Source organism: Arachis ipaensis, chromosome B10 (genome assembly GCF_059453495.1).
Source record: "Arachis ipaensis isolate K30076 ecotype BB chromosome B10, ASM5945349v1, whole genome shotgun sequence".
Taxonomy (NCBI): domain Eukaryota; kingdom Viridiplantae; phylum Streptophyta; class Magnoliopsida; order Fabales; family Fabaceae; genus Arachis; species Arachis ipaensis.
The window spans coordinates 41,727,146-41,754,414 of NC_142435.1; the positions used below are offsets into that span (position 1 = coordinate 41,727,146).

The following is a 27,269-nucleotide window of genomic DNA, read 5'->3' on the forward strand; positions in this document are numbered from 1 at the left end:
TCTACTGAGATCTCTGAAACCTTTCCGGATGAGCAACTCTTTGGCATTCAGGAAATACCATGGTTTGCAAACATTGTAAACTATAAAGCTGTGAGATTCATACCCAAGGAGTACAGTAAGCAGCAAACAAAAAAATTAATCACTGATACAAAGTACTACTTGTGGGATGAACCATATCTCTTTAAGAGGTGTGCAGAGGAATGATCCGTAGATGCGTGCCTAGAGAAGAGGCACAGAAGATCCTATGGCATTGCCATGGATCACAATATGGAGGACATTTCGGAGGTGAGCGAACAGCCACAAAGGTCCTCCAATGCGGCTTCTACTGGCCCACTCTCTATAGAGACTCCCGAGAGTTTGTACGTAACGGTGACAGTTGCCAGAGAGCTGGTAATCTACCTCACGGTTATGCCATGCCTCAGCAAGGGATCTTTGAGATTGAGTTGTTTGATGTATGGGGCATTGACTTCATGGGGCCTTTCCCACCATCATATTCAAACACTTATATTCTGGTGGCAGTGGACTATGTATCTAAATAGGTAGAGGCAATTGCAACACCCACTAATGATACTAAGACAGTGATGAAGTTCCTCCAGAAGAATATCTTCAGCAGGTTCGGTGTCCCTAGGATACTGATCAGCGATGGAGGCACTCATTTCTATAATAAACAGCTTGACTCTGCTTTGGTCCGGTATGGAATCAACCATAAAGTAGTAACTCCATATCATCCACAGACAAATGGGCAGGCTAAAGTCTCAAATAGAGAACTAAAGCGGATCCTGGAGCAGACTGTAAATGCCCGTAGAAAGGATTGGACAAGAGGTCTAGATGATGCTCTGTGGGCATACAGAACAGCATTCAAGACTCCTATAGGGACCTCTCCATACCAGCTTGTGTATGGAAAAGCCTGTCATATGCCAGTGGAACTGGAACACAAGGCCTACTGGGCAACCAGATTTCTAAATCTTGATACTAAGGTAGCTAGAGAGAGGAGATTACTCCAGTTGAATGAGCTGGAAGAATTCAGACTCCATACTTTCGAAAATGCCAAGATTTATAAGGAGAAAGCAAAAATATAGCATGACAAAAGGCTGTCATCTAGAGTTTTTAAGACAGGACAGAAGGTCCTACTGTTTAACTCAAGGCTCAAATTGTTCCCCGGAAAATTGAAATCCCGATAGAAGGGCCCGTATGTGATTACAAATGTGTCACCATATGGCTATGTAGAACTTCAAGATATTGATTCTGACAAAAAGTTCATTGTTAATGGACAAAGAATCAAACATTATCTTGAAGGCAATGTTGAGCAAGAATGCTCAAAGCTGAGACTAAGTTAAAAGCTCAGTAAAGTCCAACTAAAGACAATAAAGAAGCACTTGCTGAGAGGCAACCCAGCCATTATCAATAATTAGATGTTTGTAACAGTTAGATAAGTCTTTTTAATTTTGTTTTTCTTGTTATTTAATATATTTTCAGTGAAAAAGTAAGGAAAATGGAGATTCAAGACATAAAATATCAAAATCACAGAGGAAAGGAGCTCACTGGCGTTATCACAGAGGAAAGGAGCTCACTGGCGTCAAAACGCCAGTAAAGAGGCAAATTGGGCATTAAATGCCAAAATGGCTACCATTTTGGGCGTTTAACGCCAGAAAAGGTAGCATTCTGGGCGTTAAACGCCAGAATAAGTAGCATTCTGGGCGTTTAACGCCAGAATTAGCAGCATTCTGGGCGTTTAGAAAAATGCCAATGAAGAAGGATTTCTAGCGTTTAACGCCAGCCAAGGTACCTAGCTGGGCGTTAAACGCCCAAAATGGCCACCAGATGGGCGTTAAACGCCAGAGTAGATATCATTCTGGGCGTTTAACGCCAGAACAGACAGGGGAGAGGTAATTTCATTTTCAATCCAAATTTTTTCAAATTTTCTTATTTTAATTCAAAATTTTCTGCATCTAAACATTACAAACATTCAATTTCTAACTTCCATTAACAAAAATTCATAATCTTATAAATTCCTTTTAATTCTCTTTCAAATTATTTTCAAATCTTTTTCAAAAACTCATTTATCTTCCTAATTTTTTTTCAAATCTTTTCAATTCATTCATATTATCTTTTATTTCTTAGATACATAAACAAAAAAATTTCAGATTTAACTTCCTCATATCTTCTTCATATCATGTCTATCTTTTATCAATCATATCTTTCAATCATATCTTTTTCTTTTTAAATTTTCGAAACCATACCCTCCCTCCCCTCTATTTATACATTCGGCCATCACCCCTCCTCCATCATTCGAATCATTATCTCCATCTACTCATCTTCTTTCTGTGCTTTTGCTTGAGAACAAGCAAACCTCTAAGTTTGGTGTGATTTTCCGTGATCACTGACCAAGATCATGGCCCCTAAAGGAAAATAAACCACTCCAAGAGGCAAGAAAGAAAATAATCCAAAACCACAATGGATGCATGAGAGGTTCTGCACCAAAGAACATGCAGATCATTACTTCAAAATAATGTGCAGAAGATCAGTAATCCTGGAAGTCAAGTTCGATCTGAAAGAAGACGAATATCCAGAGATCCAAGAGCAGATTCGAAACAGAGGCTGGAAAATTCTAGCTAATCCTGAGATGAATGTAGGAAGAAACATGGTCCAGGAATTTTATGCAAATCTATGGCTAATAGATAAGCAAAGAATGGAGGGAACTGCCTTCCACACTTTTCGAACCATGGTCAGAGGCAGGAATATCTATTTCCATCTTGAAAAAGTGAGAGAAGTCCTCAAACTTCCTCAACTGCAAGATGATCCAGAATCCTTTAACAGGAGAATGGCTAAAGATAAAAAGTTGGATCAAGTTCTAGAGGACATATGCCTCCCTGGAACCAAGTGGATAACCAATTCAAAAGGTGTCCCAAACCAACTGAAGAGAGGAGACCTCAAGCCAATTGCTAGGGGCTGGCTGGATTTCATTGGGCGATCCATACTCCCACTAGTAACCGCTCTGAAGTCACTGTCAAAAGAGCAGTGATGATCCACTGTATTATGCTGGGAAAAGAAGTGGAGGTCCATCAATTAATTCCTTGTGAAATTTACACAATTGCAAACAAGGAATCTACTGAGGCCAAATTGGCCTACCCAAGCTTGATCAGTCTGTTATGTAAAGATGCAGGAGTACAAATAGGTGTTGATAAGTATATCCCAGTCGAACACCCAATCACCAAAAGGGTGATGGATGGACAGCAAGTTCAAGACAACCTCATCAAGAGGAGGGCACATGAGCTCCTTCCAGAAATTCCTCAATTTGACTATTGGACTCACTTAGAAGCATCTGTCACCAAACTGCAAGAAGCTGTAAATCAACTCAAAGAGGACCAGCAGAATCAAACTAGCATGCTTTGCAAACTGTTCATAGAACAAGAGAAGCAAGGGCGTGAGATACAGGTGCTAAAGCGCCAAAAGCTGCCCCTTGAAGAGCTAGGCGTCCCACAAATTGAAGGAGTACTTGCCTCTCCCAATGCAAGTTGTTGAGTCCTAACTCTGTGATAACTTTTGTTATTAGAGATCTATTTTAAGAGTCATTTATTTTTATGTTTTTAATTTTATTTCTTTTATTATTATTGGTCTGCTTTTATGTTTATTTTATGTCTTATTTTATTTCATGATTAATAAAATTTAGAGTCTATGTCTTAAAGCTATGAATGTCTTATGAATCCTTCACCTTTCTTAAATAAAAAATATTTTTAATTACAAAAGAACAAGAAGTACATGATTTCAAATTATATCTTGAAATTAGTTTAATTATTTTAATGTGGTGACCATACCTTTTGTTTTCTGAATGAATGCTTGAACAGTACATATTTTTGAATTTGTTGTTATGAATGTTAAAATTGTTGGCTCTTGAAAGAATAATGAAAAAGGAGAAATGTTATTGATAATCTGAAAAATCATAAAATTGATTCTTGAAGCAAGAAAAAGCAGTGAATAGACAAAGCTTGCGAAAAAAAGAAGTCAATAGCCCTTTAAACCAAAAGGCAAGGGTAAAAAGGATCCAAGAAACTAAGGAGTGTCCCTAACCATGTGCTTGTGGCGTGAAGGTGTCAAGTGAAAAACTTGAGACTGATCGGTTAAAGTCATGGTCCAAAGCAAAAAGAGTGTGCTTAAGAGCTCTGGATACCTCTAACTGGGGACTCTAGCAAAGCTGAGTCTTAATCTGAAAAGGTTCACCCAGTTATGTGTCTGTGGCATTTATGTATCCGGTGGTAATATTGGAAAACAAAATGCTTAGGGTCACGGCCAAGACTCATAAAGTAGCTGTGTTCAACAATCAATATACTGAAATAGGAGAATCAATAATACTATCTAAATTCTGAGTTCCTATGGAAGCCAATCATTCTGAACTTCAAAGGATAAAGTGAGATGCCAAAACTGTTTAGAAGCAAAAAGGCTACAAGTCCCGCACATCTAATTGGAACTAAGTTCATTGATAAGTTTGAAATTCATTGTATATTCTCTTCTTTTTATCCTATTTTTTTTAGTTGCTTGGGGACAAGCAACAATTTAAGTTTGGTGTTGTGATGAGCGGATAAGTTATACCCTTTTTGGCAGTGTTTTTAAGTAGTTTTTAGTATAATTTAGTTACGTTTTATTATATTTTTATTAGTTTTTATTCAAAAATTACATTTCTGGGATTTACTATAAGTTTGTGTATTTTTCTATAATTTCAGATATTTTCTGGCTAAAATTGAGGGACCTAAGCAAAAACCTGATTCAGAGGCTGAAAAAGGACTACAGATGCTGTTAGATTCTGACCTCCCTGCACTCGAACTGAATTTTCTGGAGCTAAAGAAGCCCAATTGGCGCACTCTTAATTGCGTTGGAAACTAGACATCTTGGGCTTTCCAGCAATATATAATAGTTTATACTTTGTCAGAGATTTGATGGCCCAAATCAGCGTCCAAAGTCAGCCTAAAACTGTCTGGCGTAAAATGCCAGAACTGGCACCTTTTTCGGCATTAAACGCCCATTCTGGCACCTGGGGTGGCGTTTAACGCCAACTTTGGGCGTATGAACATGAAATCTTGAAAGCTCAGCCCAGACACACACCAAGTGGGTCCCAAAAGTGGAATTCTGCACTATCTGCACTTAGTTACTTATTTTCTGTAAACCTATGTCTAGTATAAAAACTACTTTTAGAGATTCATTGAGGACCTTATGATATTTTTACACTTCATATTGTATGTCTGATGGCATGAGTCTCTAAATCCCATGGTTGGGGGTGAGGAGCTCTACTGTGTTTCAATGAGTTAATGCAATTACTACTGTTTTCCATTCAATCACGCTTGATTCTATTATAAGATACTCACTCGTACTTTAATCCGGAGAAGATGATGATCCGTGACACTCATCATTATTCTCAATTCTATGAACGCGTGCCTGACAACCACTCCCATTCTATCTGAGCTCAACGTAGTCATTGGGTGACAGCTTGAATGTGTATCTCTTGGGTTTCTGATCAACGGACCGAGTCCGGAGGTTAGAACCTTCGTGGTATAGGCTAGAATTATTGGCAGCCATTCCTGGGATCCGGATAGTCTAAACCTTGTCTGTGGTATTCCGAGTAGGATCTGGAAGGAGATGATTGTGACGAGCTTCAAACCTACGAATGTTGGGTGCAGTGACAGTGTGCAAAAGGACAAGGGTCCTATTCTGACACTAGTGGTAACCAACAGATGATTAGCCGTGCGGTGACAGCGCCTGGTATTTTTCATCCGAGAGGATCATACAGCCTGCCATGGAAAGAGCTGTGCATGTTTGGAGAAGAAGACAGTAGGAAAGCAGAGATTCAGATGACAGAGCATCTCCGGAACCTCAACCTGTTTCTCGTTATTGAATTACAAGTACCATTTATTTTATGTTATTTATTCTTCATAAACACAATTATTTTCATTACTAATTTCCTGACTAAGAGTTACGAAATAACCATAGCTTGCTTCAAGCCGACAATCTCTGTGGGATCGACCCTTACTCACGTAAGGTATTACTTGGACGACCCAGTGCATTTGCTGGTTAGTTGTGCAGAGTTGTGAAAAGTGTGATTTACAATTTTGTGCACCACACGACTTCCTCAAAGGGGTCGAAGTTTAGAAAACACGACCTCAAAGAAAGATCGAAGCTCAAGCAGGGGCACTGTTCATACCCTGGACCGAGCTATACGGTCTGGGTTCGACGGAGACAACGCGACCGACCTCTTACAAGGCTGGCTCATCACCGACCTCTCCATAAAGAGCTCGGCCAAAACACCATGTAGGCCCAAAGCAGGCCCAAAGTAAAGGATCCCCGCTCACCAAAAGGCGGTGGACTAAAAGATAAAGATCTCTTCCACAAAAGATAAGATAAGATAACAAACTTATCTCAAGGAAGATCACTCCCCATTACTATAAATACACTGGAGCACCCAGGTATAATTTACATTCTGATTCTACACAAAAACCTGCCTAAAGCACGTGCTAACTTAAGCATCGGAGTCTCTTGCAGGTACCATCACCCTCCGGTGATCAAGGATAAGCAGCACCACCAAATCCAACAAGTCAGACACGACAGCTCCAGCAACAACAGCAGATCTCATCCGAGACGACCTTCAATTTCAGGTAACCCTCGGAACACTGCTCGAGATCAAGCTTTCTCCAAATCTGACATCATCTTGGCATTCTTCTGCTCCAGTTCTGCCTTCAAGTTACTTACCCTCCCCACTTAGCTCGGGTGGAATCAAGGAAAGCCTGAGTAGCTCGGATGGGAATCTTCCTAAGCTCCTTAGCCAGGGCAGTACTCATCTCTGCCATACAAATATAGTTGCGAGCCATATGGTGGAGGTGATTTTAAATCGCCACATCATCCATGGTTATTTGGCTATAAGCCAAGATGTTCCTCTCACTTCAAGCAAACCCGTTGAAATCCTTCTCGTTAATGCCCGGCTCCCCAGCAGTTTTTTGTTTTTAGGAGGGGCCCTGATGATAACGGGGAAGAAAGGTCACCTGAGCTCTCAGAAGGCGGGTCGGAAGAGACCAACCGAACGTTAGAGGGTAAGGATGACCTTTTTCTGGGCTGTGGGGCCAGGGTCCTGCTTCTCAGGGGATGGTCGGAAGGAAGCACCTCCAGCCTCCTTATCTTGAAGGCCCGGAGCCACAACCATTTTTCGGGTCTGGCACAATAATTTCATGGACGAGGTCTTAGAGGCCATAGTCTCTACGAAAGAAGAAAGCACATCAGAACAATAAAAGACAACTTAATAAGACAAAAAGCTAAGAGATCGGGAAACTACCTAGCTTGGACCGAAGCTGACTGGGGTCCCCTAAGAACTTCTTGGTGTCTAAATGAGGGGCCCAACCCCAACACTCTTGTAATACATCCACAAAATGTCTTTCGACCTCATCTAACCTATCCACGGTATACTTGGCTATCACAGGCTCCTCTTGCCAATAAAGGGGAAATGAGGGTTCATCATTCTCATCTAAATAAAAAGGTCAGACACCCTCTACTGACCCGACCTTAAGAAAGTAATTTTTGAAGTCATGGAAAGACTCATCAAAAATATAAAATACCTTTCTACCCTAAGCAGCTCAGAATGAAAACCAAGATGCCTTCCTCTTTAATGTCCCGGGTTTGGTCACAAACAAATAAAAGAAAACCGAGGCAGAAGGTTAGACCTTGAGTTCTCAACAAAGAAGTTGGAAGATTTTCAGCAAAGCCCAAGAGTTTGGGTGCAATTGCATAGGAACAACATTGCAAGACCAGAGGATATTCGACTCAAAATCTGAGAAAGGAATAGAAACACCCAGTTTAGAAAGAAAGCAATCGTAAGCGCAGAAGAAAGGACGCTCTGTGTTGTCTAAAGGAGGAAAACATACCCACTCCTCTGGGTCGGACACTATCAACTTGTAGTTTCTCTCATCCTCTCTATTTTCACAAATCTTATGATGTCTACGGAAGGCATCACAATACTCCTTATCTACTACGGGAACACAAGACAAAATGGTAATATCTACCCAAGTTAAGAGGCTAGGGAAAACCTTAGTTGACATATTGAGAACGGCAGACCGTGACATAAAGTCTATACCTACAAATGCAAAGTAAAGAAGTCGTTACAAAAAAGAGCTCGGACATCACAGGTCGGGTAAAAAACACACAAAGCTAATCAACACAGTTCAGTGAATTCTTCAACATACAGAAATATCAAATGGTGTCTCTCCCACGTAATAGAAATAACGTCATTACACAAAAGCGACACCATTGGGGGCAATCTGAATACAACCAACAGACAACAAAATGGCTATATTTTCAAACATTTTCGAAAATCTTTAGATGATCCCAAAACAACAAAAAGTAGTTTCAACTACAGTTCTACAAGATACCAGACACACAACCAAACATTTCGACACCAGTCCCAGCTGGTAAGAAAAGCCAAGAGAGTTCACAACCAAAATTAATACAACTCCAAGAATCAACCAACAGAGCACATCAACATCAACATCATTACTCTGAGCAAACTCATGTAAACAGAATGCAAGATTATCAAGGAAGAAGGTAAAAGAAACCTACCTTGATGAAGATTTCGAAAAGAGGAGGGGCACGTCAAACAGCACTAAAACACGAACGTTTCTCTCCATACCAGCAAGATAAAACCTCTAGAAAATCCAAAATGGAGAATTCTTCGAAGCAAGAACAATCGAAAAAAGAAAGAAACGAGAAAGTTCTTTACCAAGAAAGGAGGAAACGGAAAGGTTTTCAGAATTGTGAAAAAGTAGAAGAAGAAGAAGATTCGAAAGACTTTTATAAGAGACAAGGGGCAAACGACCCCTTAACTCCTCTTTAAAGCAAGTGCGGATCCCAAGGAGAAACTTCCGTGCAACATTCACCCCTCATTTAAAGAGGGGTAACTTTCAAAATTTTAAAATACGTCGAATACTCGACCTCCGAAAAGGCAGGGCACCCGACGTCCTAGCAAAGGCCTCGAAATGCTTGAGCCCGGCCTATAAAAAGTCCAGGACTCAAGTAGGGGCACTGTTCATACCCTAACCCAACAAATAAAGTCAAGCCCAATAAAAAAAATGCCTACCAAGAAAGGTGGCCTCCACGACACGCCCGACCTCTTCAAAGAGGTCGGACACCGACAAAGGAGCCGAGCTCTACCTACCCAAAAGCAAGTAACTGCCTCCCCAAATCTCGCCCACAATTTTTATCTTCCCCAAAAGATAGATCTCAACAAACTTTCAAGATAAAGGAAATAGTTATCCATCAGTAAAGATAGAACTACTCCAACAAAAGGTGGTTTATTAACTCTACTATAAATACACTGACACTCCTCATGTATAATTTACGTTCTGATCTACTAAAAACTTGCCCAAATCCCTTGCTAACTTAAGCATCGGAGTCTCTTGCAGGTACCACCCCCATCTCCTCACAAGGAACTCAGACAAGCGGCATCTTGGCACCAACAAGTCAGACGCTGCCAAACAAAAGGATCTGGACCTCACGTTTAACCCTAAATCCACGTTTCAGATAATTCTCAAAACAAACTTAAAAGATGGAATATATTTTTGAATGTGTTTGATGCGGGGGTGGAGTCGGCCAATTAAGAAATTAGAATATAAGAACAGCGTTGCGAGTATAGTTTTTAACCAGCTAAAATCCGCTCATCGATTTAGAAAGGTTGTCATAAAATTAGAATAAAAATACTGGGAGTATGAATCCCAGGTCGTCTCCCAACGAGTTGACAAAAAGGGTGTTATCTTATTAATCAGGAGTTTTGTGGGGAATTTTGAGTTTGGGCAATAGGCAAATAAATGATTGTAAATTAAAGCAATAAAAATTAAAAGAGATTTATATTATTCAAAATAAAAAGCCTTGACTGGGGGAATGATTAATTGGAAGTTCTATCCTTGTTGGAATTTTCTCAAGTGTAGTATAAAGAGGTTGTTGTTTTCACTTAGTTAACCCTTACTAAATAAAGGAAAGTCAAGTGATTGAGCTAACTCTTATTCGCAAATCCTAGTCCTCTCCCTTGGGAAGGTCTAGCATTAGTAAATAGAGAATTAGCCAACAACTTCCAATTTAACTAATCACTTGAGCATTCCAACTCAAGTGTCTCCTCTTAATCAACCCCCTTGTCAAGTTGGGAGTCTACTCCATCAACATGGATACCATCTTCGTTGTTGGAAGTAGGGAATAGAAAAGAGACATGATAGACAATAACTACAAATTAATTAAAAATAAAAGTAATCCTTTGCATTAATAAATTCTAAAAATAATCCAATTGTAACTCTAAACAAGAATTCAGAATATGGAATAATAAGGGAAGAAGAAAACAAACTAGAATAGTAACTTCAACGGAGGTGATGACTCTTCAATATCCAAAGCGAAAGCATAAAACTATAAAACTATGAATGTAAAGAAAACCTAGAGGAAGAGTAGTTTTTTCTCTCTAGATTCAGATCTAAAACTAAAACTATGCTAATGAGAATGTGTGTTGAGTCTCTGCATGTTCCCTGGCTCTAGTCTATGTTTCTGGGCCGGAAACTAGGTCAAAACTCAGCCCGAAATCACCCCCGACATTTTCTATTATTTCTGCAGATCGCGCATGTCACGTGTACGCGTGACTGACGCGTACGTGTTGCTAGTCGTCTTGGCGTGTCACGCGTACGCGTCATCCATGCGCACGCATCTTTGTGCAAACTCCAATCCACGCATACGCGTCAGGCACGCGCACGCGTCGCTGCAAATTTCTCCATATCGCGCGCTCGCGTGAGCCATGCGTGCGCGTCGATGCTCGCTGGTTATCTCCTTAGTTTCTTGTGTTCCTTCCATTTTTGCAAGCTTCCTCTCCATTCTCCAAGTCATTCCTGCCCTATAAAGTCTGAAACACATAACACACGGATCACGGCATCGAATGGTATAAAGGAGAATTAAAATACACAAATTAAAGACTTCTAGGAAGCAAGTTTTCAACCATAGAACAAAACTAGGAAGGAATTGTAATATCATGCAAATCATATGAATAAGTGGGTAAGGACTTGATAAAAACCACCCAATTGAACACAAGATAAACCATAAAATAGTGGTTTATCAACTTTCCTACACTTAAACATTAGCATGTCCTCATGCTTAGCTCAAGGAGATAAAATAAATGAGTAAGGAAAAGTAAGACTCATGCAATGCAATGCAACCTATGTATATGAATGAAACTATATGCTAAGATGATTCTGCCTACTTGGTCAAAAGTAAATAAGTTCTTCAAGACAAACATAAACCAAATTCCACTAATTCAAATCATACAGTAAAGACCAGTGAACTTGTAAGAAGACAGATCATGAAAGCAGGGATCATAGAATCAAGCATTGAACCCTCACTGATAGTATATGTGCACTCTAATCACTCAAGTGTATAGGGTAATCCACTCTAGTCTTCTCTAGTCATGCTTTCTAAACTTTGTTCTTCACCTAACCAATCAACAAATATTTAATGTACTAATGCAAACATCATGAGGTCTTTTCAAGGTTGTAATGGGGCTAAGGTAAAGGTGAGGGTATATATATGGCTAAGTGAGCTATAAATTGAATCCTTGATTAACCTAAGCTCTTACCTATACATACACTCTATATACTTTTAAATTCATGCCTATATAGCTATCCAAAATTCCCATTTTTGCATTACATACTCATGCATCAACTTTTCTTTTAATTTGTATCACATATGCATTGATATTTTCATTAACTTAACATTGGGATAATTTTGTCTCCTTATTTATTTATTTATTTATTGAATATTTTTTTTGTTTTTTTTTTTGAAAGCATAAAAGTAAACATAACATTATCAATGCACATGGATTTTTTTTTTAATTTTTCTGGTCTTACATGAGTAGGTACCCAAATTTCCAATATTTTATCATAACACATTCCCTATTAACCCATGTTCCCACAGTTTTTCCACACTTAGTTAACACACAATCTCTATCTTAAGCTAACCAAAGATTCAATTTGGGGTAATTAATTTGTTTTTCTGCTTAAGGCTAGTGATGTGATAAAATATAGAATAAATGGGGATTAAAAAGCTCAAAGTGGCTAACAAAGGTGATTTAAAAGGGTAGGCTTATTTGGGATAAGTGAGTAAAAATAATTAATGGCCTCAATTATATGCATGCATATAAACACATTAAACATTGGACATATAGGATGGAATAAAATAAAAATTACAATCATAGAGAAGAAAACATACAAGAATAAAATATTATGGTTAAATAGTGTAACCATGTAGTTAAGCTCAAATCTCACAGGTTGTGTGTTCTTAGCTCAAAAACCAGGTTCCAATTTACAATCTTCAAACAAGTTTTAACACAAAAGTTTTGTTTTAAATTATTAAAATTTTTCAAAAATAGGATCTTAAAAAGAAACTTATTATTTTTCAATCAAATAGAATATGCATGCAAATACCTATTACTATGCAATCTATCCTAACAAAAGAAAAATAACTTATTGGTGTTAAGAAAGAGAAATTACCTCCGGAAGTCAGGTACTGACCGACCTCCCCACACTTAAAGCTTGGCACTGTCCTCGGTGCCATCAGTCAGGAACAAAGGGGGGCTGGTAGCAGCATCTCCACAGTCGGGATTGTCATGGCTCCCTGTGCTAGTAGATGAAGTGAAGTCCGGAGTGTCTGGGTCTTCTTCAGGTGGTTGGTTTCCAATAATCAGCTCCTTGAGGTATGTAAATCGGCGCTTGTTACGGCGCTCTCTTTGTTTTGCCTACCGGTCAAGCTGGTCCAACCTCTCAAGTATCTGAAGGAGCAGTTGATTTGTTGAAGGTGCTTGTGATGTGGAAGGAGAAGGAGTATCTCCGGTCGGTTCTGTAGGCTGGCTAGTAGTGGCTGCTGGAGGTCTGATGTACTTTCCGTTAGGGACGTACTGATCATCCCGTGGAATCATGGCCTTGGTGTCCCCAACTCTGTAGGAAACTCTGGCTGCTGAAACTAGATCTGAAACCAAGGCGGGAAAAGGTAGGTTACCCGCGATCTGTACGTGTCCCATGACATACCAAAGGTGTCTTGGTAAATTGAGTGGCTGGTCTGTAAGGATACACCAGAGGAGAACAGCCATATCTGCAGTGAAGGAGGACTCGTGAGTGCTCGAAAAGACGTAATGGGACATGATTTGTGCCCATACTCGAGCCTCCAAGGTGAGTGCTGAAGCCAATATGCCCTTAGGTCGGGATCGATGGTATCCATAGATCCATCTACTGCCAGGTTGTGCTATAACTCTGAGGACGGTGTCCCAGTCAAATTGGTATGTCTGGCGCTTGAAAGAGGCTTTTTGGTATGCGTCCAATCCTTCTGGAGCAGGGGGAAGATCTAAAGCTTGCTGAATGGCCTCTTCGGATATAGAGACTTGCTTCTCACGCACATAGACAGATTGCAGGGCTGGCATGTGAAAATTAGAGTAGAATTCAACTACCCATGAGAGATTCACCTGCTGTGGCTGTCTTCGTAAGAATTCCCATTGTCTGCGCTCAATCCGGGGCTCAACAAAATCAACAATGTAGGTTGAAAGGATGAGTAGATGTTCATTATTATAGTCCGCTCAGCCAAGATGGAGAACATCTGCTCACAGTAGCGGTTAGGAAATCGCGTAGTGTCCCTTGCTGGAAAGGCTTTCTCTGTTTCATTGACCTTAATGATCCTCTTGACCCTCTTTGCTGTTGGTTTGACTGCTGTTGAGGATGGTTCCGTAGCTAGTGCCCTTTTTGTTCCTTTTCTTGCCGGTGGTTTGGGAGTAGCTTTCTCTTTACCCTTCTTGGTGGCCATCCTGAAAAGGGAAGAGGAAAGTTACATGTAAAGTTAAGGGTTAAAGCAAGGAAGAGCACAGTACAAGTGATAATCAATGCCAAGGTAAAGAATGATGACTTTTATCACATGGTCGCGACTACATGTGATCAGTTCATCCATGGAAATATAGCAAGTGCATATTATGGCAAGATGCAAGATGTTTATTAGCATGCCGGCAAAGGCATGAGTAGCATAGATCAAGTATTAATTGCCCAATTTGATTATCAAATGTTCCAAACTAACAATCTGTTTGTATTGATAATTATATTCAATCAATAAAATATTGAAAGGAATTTTGAGAAAAACAGGCATTAGAGTAGAAGAACAGGATAATTAAAAATGTATAATGCCATACAGACTTTTTCACAAACACTTAGCATGCATAGTAAATATGTTATTGAAAGTATTAAATTTGAACATGCAAGCAACCCTAAGAAGTAATATTAATTTTCAAACAATGCTTCAATATATTCACAAGCAAAATATAGAAGAAACAATCACCCAAATAAATTTCTAACACCAATTAAAAGGATTTAAAAAGAAAAAGAAAGACAAAGAAAACAAAGATAATGAAAGTAAAAAGAAAAAGAAGAAGAAAACATAAATAAAAGTAATAATGGAAAAGTGAAAGGGGAAGAAGAAAAGAACCTTGATGAAGAAGAGGAGGAAGGAGGGAAGAAAGTAAGAAAAAGTAAAAAGAAATAAAAAAGAAAGAAGAAAGAAGAAAGAAGAAAGAATTAAGAAGGTAGAAGAGAGAATTAGCATTGGGGAAGAAAAGATAAGAATTCTGGTGCAGATCTAGTTAAACTGTGCGTTGCATGTGACGCGTACGCGTGTATAACACATTCGCGTGGGTTGCGCTATTTTCAAGTGACGCGTACGCGTGACCTGAATTGTGCTATTGGCGCGAGAGCAGCCTCGCGCACGCACAACTCTCCGTTTTAATACGCAGATTGCCAAAATTTAGGGTGACGCGTGTGCGTCAGGGACGCGCACGCGTGAATGGCCTGTATTGGAAAAATGATGCGTACGCGTCAGGGACGCATACACGTGATGGGGTTTGTGCTTCCAGCATAATTCCATCCCCACACCATCATAACTATCTGGCCATACAATCATTTACGCCGATTTGCAAGGCCACATGTACGCGTGGGTGACGTGCACGCGTGGAGGGCTGATTTTGCAAGCGACGCGTACGCATCAGGGACGCGTACGCGTGGGCGTGTTTGTGCCTAAAGCACTGACGTTAGGGTTTTTTGCCAGTAAAGAATTTTATAAAAATAGTCGCGTTGTAGATATAGTTTCTAAACCAACCAAAATCCCTTCGTACAAACGTTTTGGTTGTCACAAGTAACAAACCCCTAAATAAATTGATAACCGAAGTATTTAAACCTCGGGTCGTCTTCTCAAGGAACTGTAGGGAAGTATGTTCTTATTATTGGTTATGAAGATTGTAAATTGGGGTTTTTAAGATGAGGAACAAGTAATTTAAATTGCAATTGAAATAAGTAAAAGACTGTAAAGTAAATAAATAACTGTAAAGTAAACTTTTGGCAAGGTATGAGAAATTAGAAGTCCTATCCTAGTTATCCTTATCAATGATGATGAAGATTGAATCTTAATTCCACTTAGTTAGCCTTTACTTAAAGCAAAGAAAAGTCAAGTTCTAATTAGTTTGATCTTCAAATCCTAGTTAATCCCTAAGGAAAAGTTGGGATTGTTGAAGTTCAATTCAATTAGCAAAGATAACAATTATCAATCATGTTGAGTTTGATAACTCCTGAGTTACTGATTTCTTAACCAAGACCAAAAAGGGAAAAAGTAAATCTACCGGAATAAAAATGCCTTCAGATTGGAAGCAACGGTAATATAAATAAAAGAAACAATTGTAAACTGAAATACCTCAAATAACATTAATTCAAAAGAGTAATCTGTAACATAGAAGAATTCATAAATTAAATTGAAAAGATAAATAAAAAGGAATGTTGAACCTGATAGAAAGAGATAATCCTGAAAACGAATAAAAATCCTAAATCTAAATCCTAAAAGAGAGAGGAGAGAACCTCTCCCTCAAAACTACATCTAAATCATGAAAGGTAACTAATTGGAGACTCTCTTCTGAATGGATGCATTCCCCCACTTTATAACCTCTGATCTGTGCCTTCTGGACTTGGATTTGGGCCAAAAAGGGCTTCAAAAATCGCTGGGGGCATTTTCTGTAATTTCTGGTGCGTGGCCCTTGTCACGCGGTCGCGTGGGTCACGCGGTCGCGTCAATTGGAGTTTCCCTTGTCACGCGGTCTCTTCAGTCAGGCGTCCGCATCATATGCGTTTCCCTTAAGGCGCGCGGTCGCGTCAATCGCGCGGTCGCGTCACTGCTATTTTGCGTTGGCACGCGGCCGCGTCGTCCATGCGATCGCATCACTGCCAGTTTCTTCAAAAACTCTGTTTTATGCTTTCCTTCCAATTTTGTATGTTTCCTTTCCATCTTTTAAGTCATCCTGCCTTAGAAGATCTGAAATTACTCAACACACGAATCACGGCATCGAATGGTAATAAAGGGAAATTAAAATAATTACTTTTAAAGCATAGGAAACATGTTTTTCACATACATCACATAATAAGGAAGGGAAAGTAAAACCATGCAATTAACATGAATAAGTGAGTGAAGGATTGAATAAATCACTCAATTTGAGCATAAAATATATCATAAAATACGGGTTTATCAACCTCCCCACACTTAAACAACAGCATGTCCTCATGCTAAATCCAAGATAAAGAGTAAGGTAAGGTTGAAGTGGTGGAATCTCATGCAATGCAATCTATTCTAAATGCAACTACCTAAATGCATCATGCAATTCTAATTATTTTTATTCACTTGTATATAAAGCTTACATGTAGTTGAATTAATTCACATTTTTCAAGGAATCATATATATAGCCAGACCTTAGATAATGATAAAGCACTTTTACAATTGAGATGGGAAAGAAAAATATTTTATAAACTTGCAAGACAATAATTTAAGCACAGATATATGTTGATGAGCTATTGAACCCTCACTGGATTTTGTGTTTACTCTCTAGTCACTCAGTGTTTATTGGGTTAATCAATCTATTCTTCTTTTTATTCTTACTTTCTATAACTTTGTTCTTCATCTAACCAATCAACAATTATAGAATGTAGGCATACAAAAATCATGAGGTCTTTAATTAAGGTTGTAATGGGGTCAAGGTAAAGGTAAGGGTATATGTATAAGGCTAAGTGAGCTAATTTAAGTTAATCCTTGATTAGTCTAAGATCTCACCTAACATACATATTTTGTAAAGCAAAGCTTCTTTACCTATTTTCCCATATTTTTCCCACTTTTTATGTTACATGCTCATATTTAATTTTTATTTCTTTTTATCTCATGTGCATTATTTTTTGCATTTGGAGAATTCTTTTGTATCCCCTTTATTCAAATACTAAAACTTTTTTCTTTCTTTCTTTCTTTTTTTTTAATGCACATGGTAATTCAATTATTTTAATTTCACATGAGCATGCTTCCCAAAATTTTTATTTTGAGTTATTTTATTCTTTTTAACTTTCTACCCTTTGTTTTTATCATCCCTGTTTCCAATAGGTTTCCCAACTTACACAACACACAATTTCTATCTTAAACTAACCAAGGATTCAACTTGGGATTTTTATTTTATTTTTCTGCTTAAGGCTAGTAATGTGGTTATAAAACAAGAGGGGTTTTTAAAGGTTCAAGGGGCTAACAAGGGTGATGTAAAAGGTAGGCTAATTTGGGAATAGTGAGCTATAATCAAACAATGGCCTCAATCACTTTCTTGGTATGTATCTAGATTCTATAATCGGACATACAGATTAAAACAAAATAAAGAACACTAGAATAAATAAGAAGGTTGAAACACACAGAAATAAAAATTATGGTTTGAATGTAACCATACAATTAAGCTCAAAACTCACAGGTTGTGTATTCTCTAACTCAAAAATCATATATCAGTTATGTATGTCATGCAAGTAAAATTAAGAGTTCCCATTATTCTCAATGTAAATCTTAAGGTGGATTTAAAGTTCTAGTGTTTCTCCTTGATGAAAAGTTGTTAACTAACTAACATGGAATGCTATATATACAAGGTGTGTGGATTGTTTCTATTATGTTCAAGTCTCTAGTTTACTTCCTTTTATATTTTCAATTTAAACTGAGTTATCTTATGCTAAAAATGGTAAACTATACTAATTAATCCACAATTTCTATAACTAATAAGTTAGAATTGTAACTAAACTAACTAGCTAAAATGTGAACTAAGGTGCAAAATGCAGAAATAGAGTAAAAATACATGAAAATAGCAATGTATAAGTACTGAGAAAATAAAATAAAAATAAAAAAAATACAGAAAAAGAACAAAATAAAATAAAAAGGGTATATAGTGGTTCACCAAAAAATACGCCAGAAATGGCGACCTCCCCACACTTAAAATGAAGCATCGTCCCTGATGCTCACTCAAGCAGGGTGTGAAGAGGTGTCATCACTGGAAGGGTGGGTAGCTGGAGTCTCTGTGGTGGTGATCTGAGGATCTGCCTGCTGCAGAGGAGGTGCTGACTGAATAGGGATCTCTGGGTCTGCAGCCTGAATCTGAGACGGGGCCTCCTAATGTGATGCAGCCTGCTCTGTGCCTGCCTGTGCAGCCTCTCTCTGTGGATGGGTCTCTGCCTCGTGGTCATCCGCCTCCTCCTCGGATGGCTCTGATGGGGTGTCATGCTCGGAGGGGATGTCACCGTCAAAACGTATCAACAGCTTTAGGTGCTCATAGCATCGCTTGCTGCGATGCTCAGCTCGCTCATATCGGCGCCGGTTGCGGTGCTCCATCTGGTCTAGCTGTCGAAATAGGCGGTGCACTAGGTGATAAACTGGCTCTGAGGCAGGTGAAGGTGCAGTGGTGGTAGCAGGGGTAGCTGTAGAGGAAGAGGGGCCGACAGATGGTGTGGCTGTCTCATCAGTAGGAGTGAGGAATGGGGGTCTGTAGCCCAAAGCCAGAAAGTTCCTGCTGTGAGGTATAATTTCTTGCATTCTGCAACAGGTGCCTTCTCGTCAGCATCCTCCCAAGGCACGTCAGCTCGACAGCCAAGCTGTGTAATCAAATATGGAAAGGGGAGAGTGCCTCGGACGTGGACCCTGGCCATGTAGTACCGGATAAAGCATGCCAGGTACAGGTCCTTACCCTCCATCACACACCATAGGAGGGTGATCATAGCGGCAGGTAGCTCCGTCTTATGAGTACTCGGCATAATAAAGTTGCTAAGGATCTGATGCCATAGCCGAGCCTCATTGTTCAAGTATACCCGCTTGATTCCCTTAGGCATGGTGGTGTTCTGACCCATGATCCATGGAACGGTCAGGTCAAGAGCTATCCTGGCCTTGACTGTATCCCAATCAAACTTCATGAAGCGCATATCCTCCTCAGCCTTTTGATAACCATCCAGCTGATCTGATTTAGGCAGAAGCTTCAGAACATCCTCTATGGCCTCTTCAGTGACCAAAATCTGCTTCCCTCTTAGGTTTACTGCATCTAGGGAAGTTTTGAAGTAATTGCAATAAAATTCCCTTACCCAAGATGCATTGACCTCACTAAGGTTTCTCTTCAGGAAGAACCAGCCTCTTTATTTGATCTGATTAGAGGTGTAATGCTGGAGTTCTTCTAGAATCTTCAAAGTCCTCTCCAGGTACAGGTTCCTGGAGTTTGCAAACACCGGATACTTCAGCTCGCAGTATCGGTTTGCAAACTTAATGGGATCAGTAGCAGGGAGTAGTTGGTCAGCCTTCTCCTGCGAGGTAAAGTGTTTTTCCCGCCAGGAGTCATCATGCATGAGGTCCAGGATGGACATGGAGGCTTCTCCGCGTTTACGTTTGCCAGTTGTTGCCTTTCTTTTTCCTTTTCTTTGGGTGTCAGACATCCTGAAAAACGGAAAACCAGGATATAATAAAAATAGGAAAGCCGGTAGGCAAATAATCAAAAGAAGCATATAATGGCAAAGGAGCAATAGAATAATGAAAAGGAGTTAAGTAAATGTGCATTAAGGATTGTATAGGAGTTAAAAGTCCGAGAATAAAAATTCACAACCCAAAATGTAAAAGGATTCATGTTAAGTAAGAAAAACCTCCGTCATGCCTTGGTTAGAATGTTAGAGAGAATAGTGAAAACCAGAAGATATGTTTTGAAAGGTAAGTGGGTTAGGAATGAAAAAGAGGTTAGGAAGTTAAAATTAGTGAATTAGTAAAAAGTGGGTTAGAGTAAGTGGCATGATGAGCATTTCCTAAATAACGAGAATTCACAAATTAAAGCAACAGATAACTCAAATTCAAACAAGGAAGTCAAGGATGAATCAAATGAAAATAGCAAAAAGTGGAATTGAATCATCCAAGATGCAATTTATAAACCAGGAAATTAAAAAGAATAAGAAAGCTTGCCCTGTCATTCATGAATTGGTTTGGTAAAAACAGAGTAAAGCAGAGTGCAAGTTTGCCAAAACCAAAACAGGAATGAAAATCAAAACAATTTACAGAAATTTGGGCAGCATCCCGGCTAAAATTGGATGTTCCCGGAAAATAAATAGCAATCAGAATAGCTCATATGAATTAAAATATAGCTACAATTACATAAAGGGAATATGAACATGGAAAAGCAGTGTAAAAAGCAACATGAAACAAGAAATTACAGCATATGAACAATACTAACATCACAGCAATAGCAGAGTTACGAAATTAATAAAGCAAGAAATACGAACAGCGCAATTAAACAGGCCTAAATCCACTAACCACATCCTAGGCTACCTAACAACCTAGAATCCACTACAACATGCATATCTAACTAGCCTAATTATGAACATAAATAGAAAAATAGGAAATTAACGATGAATGGAAAGAAGGGTGGCGTTCAGCAGAACCTGGTAGGCGTAGGAATGAAAGTGGGGCAGAGAGGTGGCTGGGGGATGGTGGTGGTGGCGGCTGACGCGGCGGTGGAGGGTAGCACGGCGGCGGTGGGGGCTGTTCGGAGGCAGGGGGTTTGGAAAGGTAATGGGGGAGGGGTTAAGGGGGAAGGAAGGGAAGGGGGTGTGGGTGGTGCGGCTGGGACGGAGCGGCGGCGGTGGGTGTGGCGGTCGCGGAGGGGGGGCAGTGGTGGTGGAGGGAAGAGGAGGAAAGAAGAAGAAGAAAGAGGGGGAAGGGGGGTAAGGAAGGGGGTGGCGTGGCGGCGGCTTCTGGGTGGTCGTCGGGGTTGCGGTGGGCAGTGGTGGTGGCTGGAAGTTGTGGGTGGTGGTTGTGGAGAGAAGAGAGGTAGGAGAGGGGGCTGGGGGCGTATGAGTAGGGTTTCGCGTGGCTGGGGGTTATTAAATTTGAATCCATGCGATCGCGTGGCTGGGGTGGAATGGGGGTTTACGCGATCGCGTGGGCACGCGATCGCATGGAATGGATAAAGGAGTGAATGACGCGGTCGCATGAGGCATACGACCGCGTCGCTGGAAATTGTGCGAAACGCACAATTCCAGCGTCGTTTCAGCGCAACTCTCTGTCTCCTTTGGGGTGGTGTGCAATCCACGCGACGCGATCCCGTCGCTTACGCTGTCGCGTCGGATTGGTGTCGTGCAAGTGACGCGATCGCATCAGGTACGCAACCGCGTGGGTCGTTTTGTGCGAAACGCACAATGGCCGCACGATTCTAGCCTAACTCTCTGGACATTGGGGATTTACGCCGATCTCCTGATCACGCGGTCGCGTGAATGACACGGACGCGTGGGTGGTTGTTTTTTGAAACTGAGGTGATCGCATGAATGATGCGGTCGCGTCGCGCACCCCCTTTTTTTTATGCAGGTATGCAACTATGCAATATGCAATGCGAATGAATAATATTCAGGTTCAATTGAAAAGGAAATAAAAATAAAAATAAATAACATGAAATAAAACTGAAAAAGAAACGACCATACCATGGTGGGTTGTCTCCCACCTAGCACTTTTAGTTAAAGTCCTTAAGTTGGACATTGGATGAGCTTCCTGTTATGGTGGCTTGCACTTAAATTTGTCCAGAAATCTCCACCAATGTTTGGAATGCCAACAACCTCCGGGGTCCCAAACTAGGCATGTAAAGCTTCTAAGCAGCTTCAAGCATATTCTCAGGCTCCCGGGGTGACGAATGTCAGAATAGATTCCAGGATCCCAAACTTTGCTTTTAGATCCGCCTTTGTCTTGATCTATATTTTTCCATCCGGGCGGTTTAGAAAGTAGATTCTCACCATGGTGACCAAACGTTTTCCGAGATTCATTCGATTGATCGCGATGCCAATCCGTGCACTTCGAATTGAAGCGTGGAACCTTATTGAACCTTGTGCACCAGCTCTGAGTGCGAGCCATTTCCCTCTTACTCTTAAAGCCGCAGAGAGCTCTAAGCTGGCCATCTGTTTCAAGCAAACCATATTCAAGTGGAAAAATAAAGTTAAAGGTTAAGGATTGTACCCACTTAAAGCTTGTATTGGGTGGTAATGGCCTTGGGATAGGTGTTTCCAGTGGTTCTGTGAGTTCTACTCCCTTGTGCTCTTCTGTGAATTTCTTCACTTCCTTGCAGACTTTCTCAATTGCATCCATATCCTGATCAAAGCCTTCTATGTCTTCCTCGTCACTTAAGTCATAAACGGGAGGTTGAGAGAAATCTACCTCCGCATCGTCTTTGTATTCACTTGGGGAAGACTCTTCGATCTCAGAGAATTCACGTGCGGATGCAAGTTCATTACTAGTAGACACTACAACAAATATGGGCTTTAGCAACGCCAAATTTTGCAACGCCTTAAAACCGTTCTCTTAGATAGTTTTAGACAACGGTTATTTATAGTGTTACTATTGAATTCAATTTTTTATTATTTTATAGCAACAAATTAAAACCGTTCTCTTTGACTATTTTAAAGAACGGTTTTATAACCGTTACCATGATTTGGTTTTAAGCAATAGTTTTTATTGTTGTTTAAATAATTGTACAAAAGAAACGCATAAAAACCGTTGCCAAAATGCTACACTTTAAAACCGTTCTATTAGATGGTCTTAGACAACAGTTTTTAGAGTGTTACTATTGAAGTTCAATTTTTCATTACGTTATAGCAACAAAATAAAACCGTTCTCTTTGACTATTTTAAAGAACGGTTTTATAACCATTACAACAATCTTTTATCAAACAATAATTTTCTTATATTATTTAAATAATTATACAAATTTAAATAATTTTCTCTATAAATATTAAATTTTTAGAACACTCAAAATTATTGTTATAAATATATTACAAATATTATTTATAGAAGAAATAAATTTAAAATAAATTTATAACAATGATATATTTTTGGTTTCATTCCCGCTCTAAAATTTAAGATAATATTTCTTTAACACTTCAAAAAAATTTCAACAACCTCTCTTCAAAATAAAACATAGAGACTTGTTAATTTTTCCTTCCTCTATTAGCCCTAGCGCTCCATAACCGACACCACTCATCATTAGAGCCGTCATCGAACAATGCCAAACTTGTAACAACCCAAATTTTTGAAAAATTAAATAATAATTTATTTATAATTTATCATATTTGTTGATAATTTTTGTAAGCCCCAGATTTTTAAAAAATAAATAATGAATTATTTATAATTATATATATAATTTTCTTTTTTAAAAGGTTATGAGACTTCATGTTTTAAATTAATTTGGTTTTATATAAATTTTAATTATAAATTAGATAATTTTGATTTACTAAAATTAATGATTTTTGCTTAATTAAAATTCAGAGTTTTAGTAATTGGAGATGAAAGAGAGTTTTGTATATAATTTAAATTGAAATAATTTAAAATTTTGATTAATATTATGAACTAAAAAAATTTATTTATTTATCTATAATTTTAAATTAAAGTATTTAATTACAAATAATTAGTAATTTAAAGAATAAAATAATATTCTTAAAATTAATTATATTGATTAAAATGATTAAATTGGGTTTTAACTCAAAACTCTACTCAAATCCTAAATTCCCAATTCTAAACCCTAATTCCTAATTCATTAACCCTAACCCCTTTCTACCCAACCCACACACACATGTACCCCTCCCCTACCACTTGTTCATTCTCCACTGAGCCACTTCACCCTTTCTCACCATTACTCACTCACAGCACACACCACACACCAAATAAACAAACATGCACAGACACATAAACATACATAGAGGAAGAGAGAGATCTGAGAGTGAGAACTGAAGGGAGAAGAGGAGAGGAGGGGAAGCCGCGCCTTGCCACCGCTGCTGTCCGCGAAGTCATCTTCATTACGAATCAGAACTGAGGCGAGAGAGAGGACCGCGATGGAGGAAGGAATCACGCCGCCCAGTCGCCGTCCATGGGGAGTCGTCGTCGGCGTTGTCACGAGGAGGAGAGGAGCCCGCGTCGGAGGAGAAGAGCCGTCGTGTTCTACCACCGCTGAGGGACCAGTCGCAGTTAGAACCGTCACTGCTGTTGTGTTCCGTCACCGCCGCCACGTCGTGACCCCGTCGTCACCACTGAAGGCTCTAGCACGGCCGCTACTTCTATGGCCGCCATCATCTGTTGCATGTGCGAAAGGAGAGATGAGCCTTAAGAACAAGGAAAGGAGTCGTGTGAGGCTTGTGCCGAGAGGCAGAGAGCTGTTCAGCCGCCACTGCTGCTGCCATGATCACCGTTGCGGTTTCAAAAAAAAGGGGGATACCGTTGAAGTACCTCTGATATGGTCTAGATCCCTTCCTCTAATTTGCTCTGTTTCCATTCTTGCTCTACTGCTATTTCATTGGTTACCCTATTCTCATTTTATTTTATTTCAGCCCCTATAGCTATGATTATTGATAATGTTACTGCTGTTGCTACTACTGGGTCTAAGCCGCTGCTGCTGTAAATTTAGAATAAGAGGGTTTGTCGCGTTTAAATTCTGCGATCTCGACTAATTGAGGTAGGGGATTTGTTTTAAAAATAAATGTTTTAAGTTATGAATGCCAATAAAATTAAATGAGTAACTGCAAATGGTTTATGGTTGTTTTGTGTGAATAATTATTGAAATTGAGTTGAATCATGGCTGTAGTTGGTGATTGGTTTAATGATTTAATGTAGTGATTATTGACGATGTTGTGTATTTTGAAGTTATACTTGTTGCTAGAACTTGTTGATGATGATTTTGTGTATGGAATGTTGCTATGATTGCTGGAAATTCATTTGATGAATTAGAACATGAGATATGTTGTTATAGATGACATGCTGAAGAATAGATGCTATGATAATATGGTTACGTTGCACCTATGATATGAAATTGTGATATATTGAATTAAGAGTTCTTGGAAAACTTTGGTTAGTGAAAAGAAAGTTAGAAATGTGGTTTTAGATGAATCCTAGGCTTGAATATAGGATTTGGTATGTGAGGTTGTTAGAAATACTTTGTGCAGAATTTCTGCAGAAATCTGCATAATTGGCAGCAGAACGAATGACTTTTTGGGAGCAGTCCAGACCTAATTTTTAGATGAAATTATTTTTTTGTAAAACTTTAGTGTGTCTTGAAAATTCCATAAAAATTTCAGAGAATTTGGCCAAGTGGTTTGGAAGATATGATTTTTTGAATTTTAGTGGTTGCTGCAGATTTCTCTAGTTTTCTGGTTCTGCAGTACCAATTTGCAGATGCTATAACTTTTAATTTAAACAGAATTTTGAGTTGATTTCAAAAGAATTTTAAAGATCTATCAGTCTATTTTAAGTGAGTACAAGTTTCATGTTCATATCTATTTTTAGACTTAGATAAGTCACTTGGAAGGTCGGTTGTTTGCTGAAAACTCTGAACTGGTTTATGAAAATAGGGCTCCACTTCCAATTGATAATTAATTAATCAAATGAAGTGATATGAATCTGAAACTTGTGGATTCTGAAACTTACGGATATTGACTGTAATCTCACCAAAATTTAGAAGCAACGGATTAGAATTGAACTAAAAGCTAATAGCATAGAACTCGCACAAATAATATCATTTTGAATGTGTTTTAAGCTAATGCAAGTAAAATTGTTGGATAGATTCTTAACAAACAATAATGAGTTCTATCTAGAAAAATAGAATTAAAGTGAATGCCACATTCTCATATTCCCACAGTGCCAGGTTATTGAAGTGAATACATATTCTTTATTCAGTAAATGGTTTTCTGAAAATGGCAAGCTGGTATGCATGCACAATAGTTATTAGAAGTACTAATGCTTTGTAGTTGATGAATTTCCAATTTGTGATCACTTCAGAGGATATTGATAGATGAACTGTTATTATGTTGTATTGTTGCACTGATTGCACAATTGTATTTCCTTGTTGTTTAGGTTGCAAAAATTTTCCAAAAGATTCAAGAAATGGTAAAGAAGAAAGAAATCTAGTATTTGTTTTGATTGGTGAGGCAGAACAAAATTTAACTTAATGCTATATGCTTGTCATGTGCTTTGGGTTAAGTGTGTGGTCATGCAGATGAAGTTGAAAGCCTTGCTGCGGCGAGGAAAGCTGCCATATCCGGTTCAGAACCTTCAGATTCTATTCGGGTATACCAATCTCTCCGGTCCTTCCTTGAGGAAAATACCCCTTTTCTTCCCCGCTATTCCCTTTTTTCTTTTTTTTTTTAAATAGTGTGTGAGAATGTTAAATAGTATTTAAAAAATGCAACCGAGAGATATTGGATTTTCTTGGGTATTTGCATAGTGTGCTAGTAATCCTTAAATATGAATATTTCAGGTTGTAAATGCATTACTAACTCAGATTGACAAGTTAATATCATCTCCAAATGTGATAATCCTAATCACATCCAACATAACTACTGCTATTGGTAAGCCTAAATCAAACTTCCATTCCTTCAATTATTAGCATTAGGCTTAACATTATATTTAATTTGCTAATTTTTTTGTTCACAGAAAAATTATTATGAAATAGAAAAAGAACTTAATCACACAAATTGTGAAGATCAAATATTAGAGACTAAAAATCACCAATTTGTGAAGATGATGAGGAATCTATTTGCTATTGTAATATATCAATCTCTTTTCTTTATGATTAGATATGGTTATGACTTAGACTCTTATTATGTAATTTTAAAGTATCTTAGTTTATTTGATAGTATCTTAGTTTATTTGATTTCTAAAAGATTCACAAATATGTATGAATCTTATAGAATACTTTAAAAATCAAATTTGATGGTAAATATTCAATTAGTTTTCTTTAGTAATTTGATTCAAATAGTTAAGGTTATTTATTGACACTAAATTAAAAAAATAGTTGGAATATTAATTTTAATGCAATATGAGAAAATTATTGTAAATAAAAAAATATATAACTACAAAAAATCGTTGTCA

The 27,269-nt window shown here is 38.7% G+C and overlaps 1 protein-coding gene across 1 annotated transcript; it reads left to right on the forward strand.

The window, feature by feature from the left end:
- The first annotated feature begins 24,241 nt into the window (after positions 1-24,241).
- LOC148579820 (uncharacterized) lies at positions 24,242-26,398 on the forward strand. Its single transcript, XM_088485067.1, has 3 exons — positions 24,242-24,642; positions 26,253-26,285; positions 26,380-26,398. Exons 1-3 carry the CDS (start codon positions 24,242-24,244, stop codon positions 26,396-26,398), a joined length of 453 nt encoding a protein of 150 aa, XP_088341193.1.
- The last annotated feature ends 871 nt before the right edge of the window (positions 26,399-27,269 follow it).